At 36.8% G+C, this 12,532-nt stretch overlaps 1 protein-coding gene across 5 annotated transcripts in view; it reads left to right on the top strand.

Annotated features, from left to right (window-relative positions):
* Positions 1-12,532, top strand: part of SYNCRIP (synaptotagmin binding, cytoplasmic RNA interacting protein) — a 29,867-nt gene that overhangs the window by 8,016 nt on the left and 9,319 nt on the right. For all 5 annotated transcript variants that reach the window (XM_004673665.2, XM_004673666.2, XM_004673668.2 and 2 more), the window contains 4 exons: positions 8,400-8,535; positions 9,446-9,651; positions 11,609-11,758; positions 12,074-12,195. In XM_004673665.2, the coding sequence (XP_004673722.1) occupies positions 8,400-8,535; positions 9,446-9,651; positions 11,609-11,758; positions 12,074-12,195 (614 nt within the window). The remainder of the gene's footprint in view (positions 1-8,399; positions 8,536-9,445; positions 9,652-11,608; positions 11,759-12,073; positions 12,196-12,532) is intronic.

Raw genomic sequence — 12,532 nt, 5'->3', positions numbered from 1 at the left:
GCCATGTGGTCACCTCGGGCAGGCGGGAATCTGAACTCATGAGGAAGTGGCTTTTAGATTCTCAGTGGGGTGCTTTAACCCGCTGTGCCACCAGGGAGGGCCCATCTTGGGTACCTTTAAAAAATAAAGTTAATTTACAGAACTATATAAATTTCAGTGGTACATCTTCACCTCTGTGTGTATAAGGCTCATCTCACTTATTTCCAAAGTTCTGGTGCCATTCCCATTAGTAGGTTGATACCCTTTACTCTCTCCTCTTGGTGCTTTTTTAAAATTTGATAGTAGTATATGCATACTGAAATTAATTGGCTGCGCTGCTTTTTTTTTTAATTTTATAATTTACTTTTACATATTTTTGTGCATTTTTCCATCTCGGTTGCAGTCCCCTTGGGTTTCCCATCACCAAATCACCCATGCGCCATCACCATAGTCCAGTGCATTTCCCTCCCCCCACTGTTTTTTTTTTAAAGATTTATTTATTCATATAGAACTGGGGTACAGGCCAGAGATGTGGAGGGTGAGAGGATTCATCTCGGTTGCAGTCCCCTTGGGTTTCCCATCACCAAATCACCCATGTGCCATCACCATAGTCCAGTGCATTTCCCTCCCCCCACTGTTTTTTTTTTAAAGATTTATTTATTTGTGCATACAGAACTGGAGTACAGGCCAGAGGCTCAGGGGTAGTGAGAGGCTTCACCAGAGACAGAGTAGGGAACAGAACAGGCTGATCGACGAAGTACACTGCTGAGGGGAGCAGCGGGCGGGTCAGGAGAGGTCTGCCATGCCATGTGCTCTCCTCTGGGGCAGGCAGGAATCGAACTCATGCGGAAGTGACTTAAGCTTCTTAGTGCAGTGTTTTTTTTTAACCCGTTGTGCCACCAGGGAGGGCCCCCCCCCACTGTTTTTGATCCCATTTCCCACTCCACCCCCACAAAATGTCTCTGGTATATAGCTGTTCATCATTATCTGTTATATTCCTGCCATGAGAGAAACCATCCGGTATTTTTCCTTTTCTTTCTGGCTTATTTCACTAAGCATGATCTTTTCCAGCTCCATCCATGTTGCAGCAAAAGACATATGTTTCCTTTTTTTTGGTTGCTGAGTAATATTCCATTGTGTATATGTTCCACATCTTTTTAATCCAGTCATCCATTTTTGGGCATTTGGGCTGTTTCCATGTCTTTCCAATTGTGAAAAAAGCAGCAATAAACATGGGGTATAGGTATCTTTTTTGGATCATTGTTTTTATGTCTTTTGGGTAAATACCTAGGAGTGGGATTGCAGGGTCAGAGGGAAGCTCCATGTTTAGCAGTTTGAGGAATCTCTAAACAGTTTTCCATAGTGGTTGTATGGCTGCACTACTTTTTAAAAAAACTTTGTTTATTGCATGCAGGAACTGGAGTGTAGGCCAGAAGTGTGGTGGTGTATGAGAGGATTCACCAGAGATAGAGTGGAAGGCAAAACAGGCGGATCTCTTAAAATACACTACTGAGAGGAGCAGCTGTTGAGACAGGAGAGGGCTGCCACACCATGTGGGTTAGCTCCTTGACTGCGTATCAAACTCCTGCTACAGCAACTGTCTGTAGCTTGATAGTTCTGAGACTTCAACCCCTGCATCACCAGGGAGTCCAGGACATAACAGCTTTTTTTAAAACCAGTGTTAGCTCAATTAAAAGTACTTAAAAAAAAAAAGATTTATTTTTACATACAGAACTGGCGTACAGGCCAGAGGTGTAGAGGGTGAACAGATTCACCAGAGACAGTGTGGGGAGCAGAACAGGCAGATCGATGAAGTACACTGCTGAGGGGAGCAGCAGGCCTGACAGGAGAGGTCTGCTACGCCACATGGGTTACCTCCGGGGCTGGAGATCTATCTGGCACTGAAGCAGCTGCTGCTAGCTTGTGGTGCTGCGCTTTAACCTACTGCGTCACCAGGGAGGGCCCTAAAAGTACTTTCACAAGTAATTTTTTTAATGTCTGGCAGTAAAATTAACACCTTTTGAGATAAAAATGCTGCAATATGGCACTACAATCATAATGATAATAGAATTGGGAGTTTTTGTCTTAATAAAGCAGTAGGTTTTTCGGTGGCGAAACATTGTGTAGAAAAACAGAACTAATTGATTTGTCTGTTGCTTGCCAGCTTATATTATGAAATTGAGTATAGCTTCTTTCCTAAATATACTCCTTAAGGAAGTATATTTTGAAAATATTTACTTGGGTCATACGAGCAGTGGGCAATTGAATTGCAGCAGTCCAAAGTGAATTTTTATATAACTGAATTCTTATTCTAGTGATAAGTTAAATGTGGAGGAAAATGCCTCCTTTGCAATTACATTTAGACAAGACTACAGCATGATGTCTTTGCTTTCCTGTACTTTGTTTCTTGAGGAATACTTAAGATTGAGTTCATGTAGTTTCCTCATTTTTTTTTTAAGTGATTCGAGTTTAAAAGCTTGTTGATTTAAAATTTGTATCTGAATTACTTGTAAAAATGGGCTAATGTTAAGAGTAGAAGGGGTATTGAACTTAGTAAACTTCTAAAATAACTATTTTAGCTATTCAGCCAACTACTTGCCTGGTATTTTTGAGAACAAAATTACGCCCCTTGACAGTGATAATCTAGCTAGGGAAGCAAGATTAAATTTGTGAAAGGCGAATTAACAGCTACTGCTTTAGTGCTTAAGGTGCAGGAGCTGTGTTAGGAGCTATATTGTCACCTTTAAATACTACCTCAACCTGTTGGAATTAAGTGGAATAATATGCAGAATAGTAAATAAACAGGCTGGGACTTACCTGAGGCTATACAGCTTTAGTTTGATACCAGTTTTATCTTAGTGCTTGTGTTAACTAGACTAACAGTTTAAACCAGTAGTACAAGTTATATAATTAAGTAGTGTTAAAAGTTGCTCAGGAAGTAAGTCTTGTCTCTACCACTAAAATATTTCAGTATCTGCTTTTTATCATCTGTATCTAAAGTAAGGTTATCTTTGTAAGAATCCTTTAGTCTTGATGCTTTCCATTTTGCAGACTTTTTTTTTTTTTAAGATATTTATGCATAAAAAAGCTGGGGTATAGGCCAGACGTGCGGATTGGGGGTGGGTGGGAGGATTCACCAGAGACAGAGTGGGGAGCAATACAGGCAGATTAACTGAATAAGCTACTGAGGGGGAGAGTGAGTGAGATGGAGAGGTCTGCTGTGCCATGTGGGTTAGTGTTGCAGTAGCTGAGACTTAAACCCTTGCATCACCAGGGAGGCTGGTAATAATATTTAATATTTATTTAATATTAATATTTAGCAGCGTAGTTTAGATCACAACATTATCTTGCTGACAGTCTTGCTGAAAACTCCAATGGTTTCCTTACAAACCCCTATCTGATGAAGTTTCTGCTTTATCCCTTTTATGTTTTTCATTAACTTTTTTGGGGGGTTCTCCACATGAATTATTATTTACTGTTTCTCCCCATGTGAATATAGCCTCTTTACCCCTTCACCTTACATTTTTAGCGTAGTCCCACTAACTCTATGATGGGTGTTGGATAAGTAACCTAACTGGACTGTGCTGTTTACTGCATTATTTAATGATGCAAAAATTTATAGCATTCCCATATTAGCCATGGACTGCTTTGCTATTTAAAGGTTTCCTAAATTAACGTTTGTTTATTCTGTTACCTTTAGTCAAAGGGATTGGTATAGATTAATCAAGGTGATGTGGTGTGATGTTTTTCTGTTACCCCTTTGGATATTTGGCAATATATATAAAGTCTGGTGTCAAAGACTAGGAGGAAAGGCTGTTTAGGTGTATATATATTTGTGTGGTTTGCTGCTGGAGTTGGAATCCAGGATTACTAATTTGGCTTTGCTGATAACCCTCCTGTGTAATGAAAATATCCTCCTGAAAATGTTGATAGTGCTTGCTGTGAACACTGGAATAGTTCATCTATTTTAAGATTAAAAGTTATGATTTTAATAGCAACTGATCATTTCATTCATCATAATGATTGTATGTACTGGTGTAGCCACAACCATTTTGATGAACACACTTGACAAGATAGGTCCACAAATATTACCAAATATTTATAGTGTGTTTAACATGAAAGGCCTTACTGTGGGTATACACAAAGTATATAACTCAAAGTAATTTGAGTTAGGTCTTGGCTTCAGAGTTCATATAACATGAGAGGCTAACTATAGTTAATGTGGAAGCAGAGGGCCTCAAATAGTAATGAAAGGGACAAAAGAATTGATTGGGCTGGACTGTTGGCTGTCAAAACAAGTTTGAGCAGGACAGTAAAGAATCCTTTACTGAATCAAGTGAATCAAGCTGAACAAGTTTTAAAGAAAGAAATCAGAGACTTGTTTGAAATCAATGACAGAATGCAATAGTTATAACGGCTGGACTAAGTAGCATGGTACCATTAAAGATCCTTGGTGTAGAAACCATGAAAGTGGCAGAGTAATGAAGTATATGGCGGGGGGGGGGGTTACAACCTGGAGGGATAGCAGCAATAGAAAGAAGATGACGTTAAAGAAGGGAGAAATGATTGGCACTATGGTATGCTATAGGTTATTCCAATTTTTATCAATGAATTAAATTTAGGGCATAGTTGGATTGCCCTTAAAATGTTGGATATTTAGAATTTGCCACAATTGAATTAGCTTTGGTTAATTGAATTATCTTTGGTTCACAAATGAAGAATCTGAAAACTAGTTAACGCCAGCAGGTGGAATTGAGTGAACAAAAATCCTATACATGACTAATTTCACAATAAACTAGTGTATCACATTTGTGGTGTGGTTGCAGAATTAAGGTAGTCATGGACTACGTGTCTAGTATTGGAACATTAATTCAGAGCGTATTCTAGGCTTAGTCTTTTGTCTGCATCTACAATATTTTATGTATGTCACTCTTTGAGACACTTTGCCAATAGTAGTGAAAAGGAATGATTAGCCACATAGTGAACAGGGAGTCATGAGCATTGTGTGCAGGTTTGTGAACTTCTGGCATTCAGGAGAGGAAATAATACATTTTTTGTTAAAAATTTATTTATGCAAACAACTGGGGTACAGGCCAGAGTCGTCGGGGGAGGCGCTGGTGAGAGGACCAATCAGAGACAGTGGGGAGCAAATCTGAGGCAGATAGACCGAGAAATATACTGCTGAGTGGAGCAGTGGGTGCACCAAAAGAGGTCTGCCATGCCTTGGGTCACCTCCCCAGCTGATCAGATTAATGCTGTGGAGAGCTCTCAGTGTTGCCGTTCAACCCATTGCATCACCAGGGAGTACCCAAATTTGTATTTCTACATTATTTGGGCAGAGGGTCTTTTTAATTATTCTAATATTGAGAGCCAGTTAGTTTTAACTGTTTTTGATTTTATAAATTAAAATATTTATGAAGATTATAGTTCATAAATTCTTGACTTTTCATGTCATTTATGTTGTTCAGAGACCATAGCCCTCATATGTAACTTCTACTTAACCTGTCTTTTTGTAGATGGACCAGTGATGGGAGAGGGTGTTTAAGAAGGGACTTCTCTTCTTTAATCATAGTTTTTGTTGCCTTGAGAATGGCATTGTTAATGTTGATGAAAGGGGGGTGGGGATTGTGTTTTTTCTTGCAAGTTTGCTTTTCAAGCTTTTAGGTATTTTGTTACAATAATAGTTTGTGCTATTATAAAAACATTTTCCCTTCATTTGGAAAATAATAATGAAGGGAAAAGTTATACCAAGTTCTGTCATCTTTAAAATGACTCCTGTTTTTCTATTCTTTGATATTTAAATTATTAAGTAGCCCTCCTTGGCAGTATAGTGGGGTTGAAGCCCAGGGCTATGGAGCTGACTGGGGCCACTGAAATGTGGGTTCGTTCTCTGGGCCCAGGTGGCATGACAGACCTCTCCTGACCTGCCCACTGCTTCCCTTGGCAGTGTGTTTCAGAGGATCTCTGCCTGTTCTGCTCCCCGCTCTGTCTCTGGTGGATCATCCCCCTCTCACCCCCACACCTCTGGTGGATACCCCAGTTGTGTGCATAAATGAATAAATCTTAAAAAAAACAAACAAGAACTGTTAAGTAGTTTTTTTTTTTTTTTTAAGACATTTACTCATGCATCTAGAATTGGGGTGTAGGCTAGAGGTGCAGGGGCTGAGAGGATTTACGAGAGAGAGCGGGGAGCAGAAGAGGCATATTGAAGTACAGTGTTGAGGGGAGCAGCAGGCGAGATAGGAGAAGTCTGCTACACCTTGTGGGTCACCTCCCTGGCCGGGGATTGAACTTGAGCTGAAGTGACTGCAGATAGCTTCATAGTACTGGGCTTTAACCCATTGCCCCACCAGGGAGGGTTAAATAGTGTTGTTATAGACTAGATGACCAAATTGAAAGTGGTTGATTTGTTAATCTACTTATCCATAGTCTATACATTAATGGTTCAACCTTAGCTCAGTATAACAACAGAAACAGTCTCTGTGGCAGGGTTTCTCAACCTCAGTGCTGTTTATTTTTTCAAAAATTTATTTATGCATACAAATTGGGGTATAGGCCAGAGGTGCAGGGGGTGAGAGGATCCACCAGAGAGAGTGGGGAACAGAACAGAACAGGTGTGTCTACTAAAATAACACTGATGAGGAAAGCAGCAGGTGGGACAAGGTAGGCCTGCTGCGCCATATGGGTTAGCTCCCTGGCCTAGGAAGTCACTTGCACTGCAGTGACTGGTGGTAGCTTGGTAGTACTGAGCCACGAGGGCGGCTCAGTATTGATATTTTATAAAAATGATAACTTAATATGTCTAAGTATGTATCTAAATAACCTATAACTTGTAGGATGTTGAGTAATCTCTCTGGCCTCTGCTTACCTTCTAAATACCACCACCACCCTTATTTGACAACCAAAAAGTTTCTCTAGTCATTTCTTAGGCTCCCTGGAAGAAATCACTGTTGTTGAGAAATGTGTTCACATAAAAGGACGTGTTTTTGTTGAAGTTGATTCAGTTGGAGTTTGCAGAATATTTGAGATCAAATTAGATGGGAGGATCTTTTTGGGGTTTAGGAGTGGAAAAACTGCTCGAGAACTGATGTAAACAGCTAGGATTATAGTATTATGGAGAGAAGGGGAAATAGTAGGGGATCTTTTATACTGAATTTACATAATATCCAAGTATTTGAACAAGTATTTGAAGTTTGGTGATGAACCACCGACTTTTTCCACTAGGCAAAAATGGTGATTTTTTTTTTTTAAAGTCTGTGGCTCAAGTGTATTGAATAAAGACTATCCTGAGATAAGGATGACTGGAAGACTTGACAATATTAACTGACTCTGTGAGGTAGAAAATACGAAAATGTTCTGAATTGGAAGAATATCTGAACTTGATGTTTGGTTTAGAATATCTGCAGGTATGGGACAGGAAGGAATCTATTTTTTGAACATACGTATATTTTTTTCTCAGCACCTAATGTATGTACTATGCAAGAAATGGAACAGTAGGAAGAGGAATGGTTTTACATCTGCCACAAAGCTGGTCTAAAAATTGTGTGAAAATTAATAATTCTTCAGTTTGTAAAAAGCTTCTTGTATGTTCATATGAGATAGATTTTGAGGCCAGGTGTTGCTGATGCTACTACTACTAACATAAAATTTGAGATAATTTTTAACTGTGTCACATATATTGTTTTGTCCCAGATAAATTCAGTACTTACAAACTTTGGTTTGAAAATTTCAGTTGGTAGATTTTTCACTCTGACAGATTGGTTTTGCTTCAACAATATCCCTTCTGTAAGTTATGGTTATTTGAAGATTACGTTTACTATAGTTTTTATAGTTGCTTCTGTACTTTCATCATAATGATTTTACTTGCCTTTCTCCACCTTTATTGTGTTAAATTGGAAAGTCAGAATAACAGAATTCTCTCCTTTTAGATATATATATTTGAAGTCATGAATTCCTTATTGTAATTTTACAAGAGAGGGAAGAAGTGATGGAAAAGTAGATTTAACCCTAATAGTCAGTGAAGTACTTTAATCAGTTGCTTGTACTTTAATCAGTTTCCTTTCTGTGAGTATAAGTGGTTGGCAGGAACGAATGAATGAAGTAGAAGTTAAAGCATGGTGGAATCAGCAGTTGTTGAACTTAAGGTGTTAACAGGTCTGTTTCCTAATTCATTGTTTCAGAAATTTCAAGAACTTGACAAACTTTTGCATTAATTTCTTAAACTTGATTAGTGCACATTGATAGCGTTTTCCTGTCTCTTTCAGATTGTAATTTCTCTTGCAGAAACTTTTTTAAGGGATAAAAATACCTGATAAACATGCTAACTTTTGTTGAAGATTTTGCTTTTGCGTGTTTGTAATAAGGACTTGTTAGGCTATTATAAGTATTTTTAAAACATGATGCACCTTTTCCCCTTTCAGTATAATAATCATGAAATTCGTTCTGGAAAACATATTGGTGTCTGCATCTCAGTTGCCAACAATAGGCTTTTTGTGGGCTCTATTCCTAAGAGTAAAACCAAGGAACAGATTCTCGAAGAATTTAGTAAAGTAACAGGTAAGTTGAATTGGAAGGAGTTGCAATTTTAATTACTGAAAGTAATTACAAACTTTTACATGTTAAATGCTGTTTCAGACACATTCATTAACAGGTAACTCTAATTTTAATAAGGGAAATGGGTATTAGAGGGCTTGGGGGGAATAACTTTCTTAACTGTATATAGTAAGGAATGCAGTGGAATAAGCATTCAGCACAATGTTTGTGCTTCCCTGTTCTGTAAGATTGTATTTTTTGTGTCATTTTATGTATTTTTACTTGCTAGTTAACATTCTTACTAGGATTGTGAAATGTTTAAATTTTCCAAATTAAAGGGGTAATAACTTGTTACAAGCAGATTATATATTGTCAATATGGGGCAGTTTATAAACTCAGCGGTTTTCAGATGACTTACTAAAAAGTATTTTTGTCAGCCTAGAGTAACAAATCAGGCTGACCAGCAATTGAAATTTTTGTGTATAATCTAATTTATTGAAAATGAAGTTATTAATTATCTAAGGCCAAAAAAAAACACCATTAGAAAGAATTTTAGTGTGTGTTTGCATAATGAGAGAAATGTCTCAACCATGTCTAGTCTATACTTCCATTTTCCTAAAACAATTACGTAAAGATTTTTATTGTCTCTATCATTTACTTAATGGAAGTGGAATAGTTCTTAGGTCTAACTTAAAAACAGTGTTTTCAATTTCATGGGGTTTTTTTCCAAGTGTTGGGAACACTTGGGAAAGTATGGAATTAGGTACATCATCTGACCCAGTTTTTTTGAGTCCCTTATAAAGATTCTTTCTCATTTTTCTTGTTATGAGGTTACTTTTTGTTTTGATATTCAAGCATTAACATTAGAAAAGTAAATCCCTTGATCTTTTTCTTGTTATTTTTACCTAATTTACCTGGAATGGTTGCTTTTCAGAGGGTCTTACAGACGTCATTTTATACCACCAACCAGACGACAAGAAAAAGAACAGAGGTTTTTGCTTTCTTGAATATGAAGATCACAAAACAGCTGCCCAGGCAAGGCGTAGATTAATGAGCGGTAAAGTCAAGGTCTGGGGAAATGTTGGAACTGTTGAATGGGCTGATCCTATAGAAGATCCTGATCCTGAGGTTATGGCAAAGGTAATGAGAGTCAAGCTCTAAACAATTACTTTGAAGGGTTGGTGGGAGAAGTGGAAAGCTTTAGAGAGAAGAAAAACAAGGATTTATGAAGTAAATTACGTGCTTTAGTAAGCCATAATTTTAAAACTTGGAAATGTTTATGTTAAGGTCACAAAATCAGAAATAACAGTGTGCATAGAAAGTGAATACAGAAATTTATTCATAGATACTCAATATAATTGTATAGCTAGCATACTTAGGATGAATTTAGGTGGCCTACATGTCGTGGAGATGATTCACTTCTATTTTTTGTGACTTTAAGGGCAATTTCTTCTGGTTTTTGAGACAGTTACTTCTAGTTTTTGAGAATGGCGCCATCGTGTTACATGGTTCTTGTGTTGAAAGTCTTCCTAAAAATAGTGAACTCTATTGGCTTCAGCAGAGCTGCTGCAGTTACAGGGTTTAGCTATTATTAGGTATCCTGCTTTAGCAGTCAGTTGAGACATCCTTTAAGAACAAACATCTCTCTTAAGTCAACACTTTACTCACTATTGCAGTTTGCATTTATTCTCTGAATCTTTTAAAAATCCTCCTTTAATTATGATAGGTTAGCGATTATGGTTATTTGAGGTAAGTCAAAAGAGGTCTGTAAAATACCAGTTTTGAATGTTAGTAGAAGATAAATGATTAAAAATTCAGATTCATTTCAAGCATTTTAGGATTAAATCTCAGATTCTATAACCTATGATTATATGTTAGAGCTTTTGAACATTTTGGAGTATTTTGAACATTCCATTCCCTCTTAGATTTCAAAGACAGTTCTTAAGTAGTTTTGAATCACCTATGTTACATATTCAACAACTTCTCAGAGGGTGTGTATTCACAGTTAGGAAATAACCATCTTTGTTTTGACTGCAGAATAGAGTAATTCTAAGCATATGCTTTTGAGTATAGAATAATACAGTTTGCATAAGTTCTGTCCACACACATAAATAGCCAACCTCACTATCAACATCCATAACAGAGTGATCGTTTTTGTTTTCTCACTGAAAATATATATTCTGACAGATTATTGTAATTTAAAGTCCATACTTAGTGTTAGTATTCACATACACTACACATTCTATGGTTTTGGCAAATGTATGATATATATTCACCATTAAAGCATCATACAGAGTAGTTTCCTTGCCTTAAGAATCATGTTACCCATATATCCTTCCTCACCCCTTTTAGATTACTAAAAGGTATTCTTACTGTTTCCATCGTTTTACCTTTTCCAAATGTCAATGGAATTGTACAGTATATAGCTTTTTAAGATCATCATCTTTTACTTAGTTACATACATTCAAATTCTGCCACAGCTTTTATGGTTTACGTCATTTCCTGAATAAAACTCCTTGGTCAGGATGTGTTATAGTTTATCCATTGGCTGACACAAAGGTATCTTGGTTGCTTCCATGTTTGAATATTATGAATAAAAGGTGCTATAAATATCCATTTGCAGGTTTTTGTGTAGCTGTTTTTCAGCTCATTTGAGTAAATACCAAGGAGAGCTATTGCTGGGTTGTGTGATAAAGAATGCCTAGTTTTGTAAGAAGCTGCCAAATTGACCATATATTCCATTTACACCAGCAGTGTTGCTGTGTCTCCATTTTCTCATCAGCATTGGTGCCTTCCGGATTTTAGTAATTTTAATAGGTTTGTGCCCTAGTACCTTACTGTTATAGCTTGCACATTTCTGCTGATAAATCATATGAACCTGTATATACTTATTTGCAATCTTCTTATCTTTGGTGAAATAATCTGTTTAAGTTTTTACTCAAATGAGCTGAAAACCTAAGCTTTCACACATGTGACTTAATTGGGTGTGACTAAAGTTAACGTTAGTGAGGCAGTAGTAACATCTTTCAAATGGAATCTTTGGAAATAACAGGGAGTATGTGCATGTGTATGTTCTTTTTTTTTTTTTCAATTTCAGGTAAAAGTGCTGTTTGTACGCAACCTTGCCAATACTGTAACAGAAGAGATTTTAGAAAAGGCATTTAGTCAGTTTGGAAAACTAGAACGAGTGAAGAAATTAAAAGATTATGCTTTCATTCATTTTGATGAACGAGATGGTGCTGTCAAGGTAAATAACTGGGGAGATTACTACTATTGGCGTCTAAATTAAGACTTAATTTTTTCATTCTAGAATCAGAATGTTGAAAAGTTGAAGGAAACTCACAGGCTATGTCATCCACTCACTAATTTTCATTGAACTTATTTGCAAACTGCATAAATTAAGCAAATTGCACATCTCACTAAAGTAAAAAAAACCAAGCAGCTGGATCTTTAAATAAGCTCAGTTCTACTTCATCTAATATTGATAAGTGAGTTTTTCAGTTTTAAATGAATCACAATTCTGAAAGGTTCCTTTTGTATTAATCAATACTAATTTTTTAAGGCTATGGAAGAAATGAATGGCAAAGACTTGGAGGGAGAAAATATTGAAATTGTTTTTGCTAAGCCACCAGATCAGAAAAGGAAAGAAAGAAAAGCCCAGAGGCAAGCAGCAAAGAATCAAATGTAAGTAAAAACTATAAATCTTAATGTTGGTTTATTAAGTGGTAAATAGTAGTTGATGATCACACCTGTTAAATCCATAACATGCCTTTACCTTTTAAAGGAAACTTGAATTAAAAGCTTAGAGTCACACAAGAATCTTAAAAAAATTTTTTTTAGCATGTGCTTACTGTTGACCGTACTTCTGGAAATTTGTAAATGACTGGAATACTGTATAGTAAAATAAAAATCTTATGTTGGCTGTGTCAACTACATTTTACAGAACATGTTTCTGAATGAATATTAGAAGTTCAGAGTTTTAATACTGATTAAAGGATGGAGAGTTTTTTTCTTAAAGGTA

Source organism: Condylura cristata, unplaced genomic scaffold (genome assembly GCF_000260355.1).
Source record: "Condylura cristata isolate star-nosed mole 26May11 unplaced genomic scaffold, ConCri1.0 scaffold00001, whole genome shotgun sequence".
Classification (NCBI taxonomy): domain Eukaryota; kingdom Metazoa; phylum Chordata; class Mammalia; order Eulipotyphla; family Talpidae; genus Condylura; species Condylura cristata.
The sequence above is the reverse complement of the archived record's forward strand: the minus strand, read 5'-3'. Positions and strand labels throughout refer to the sequence as shown.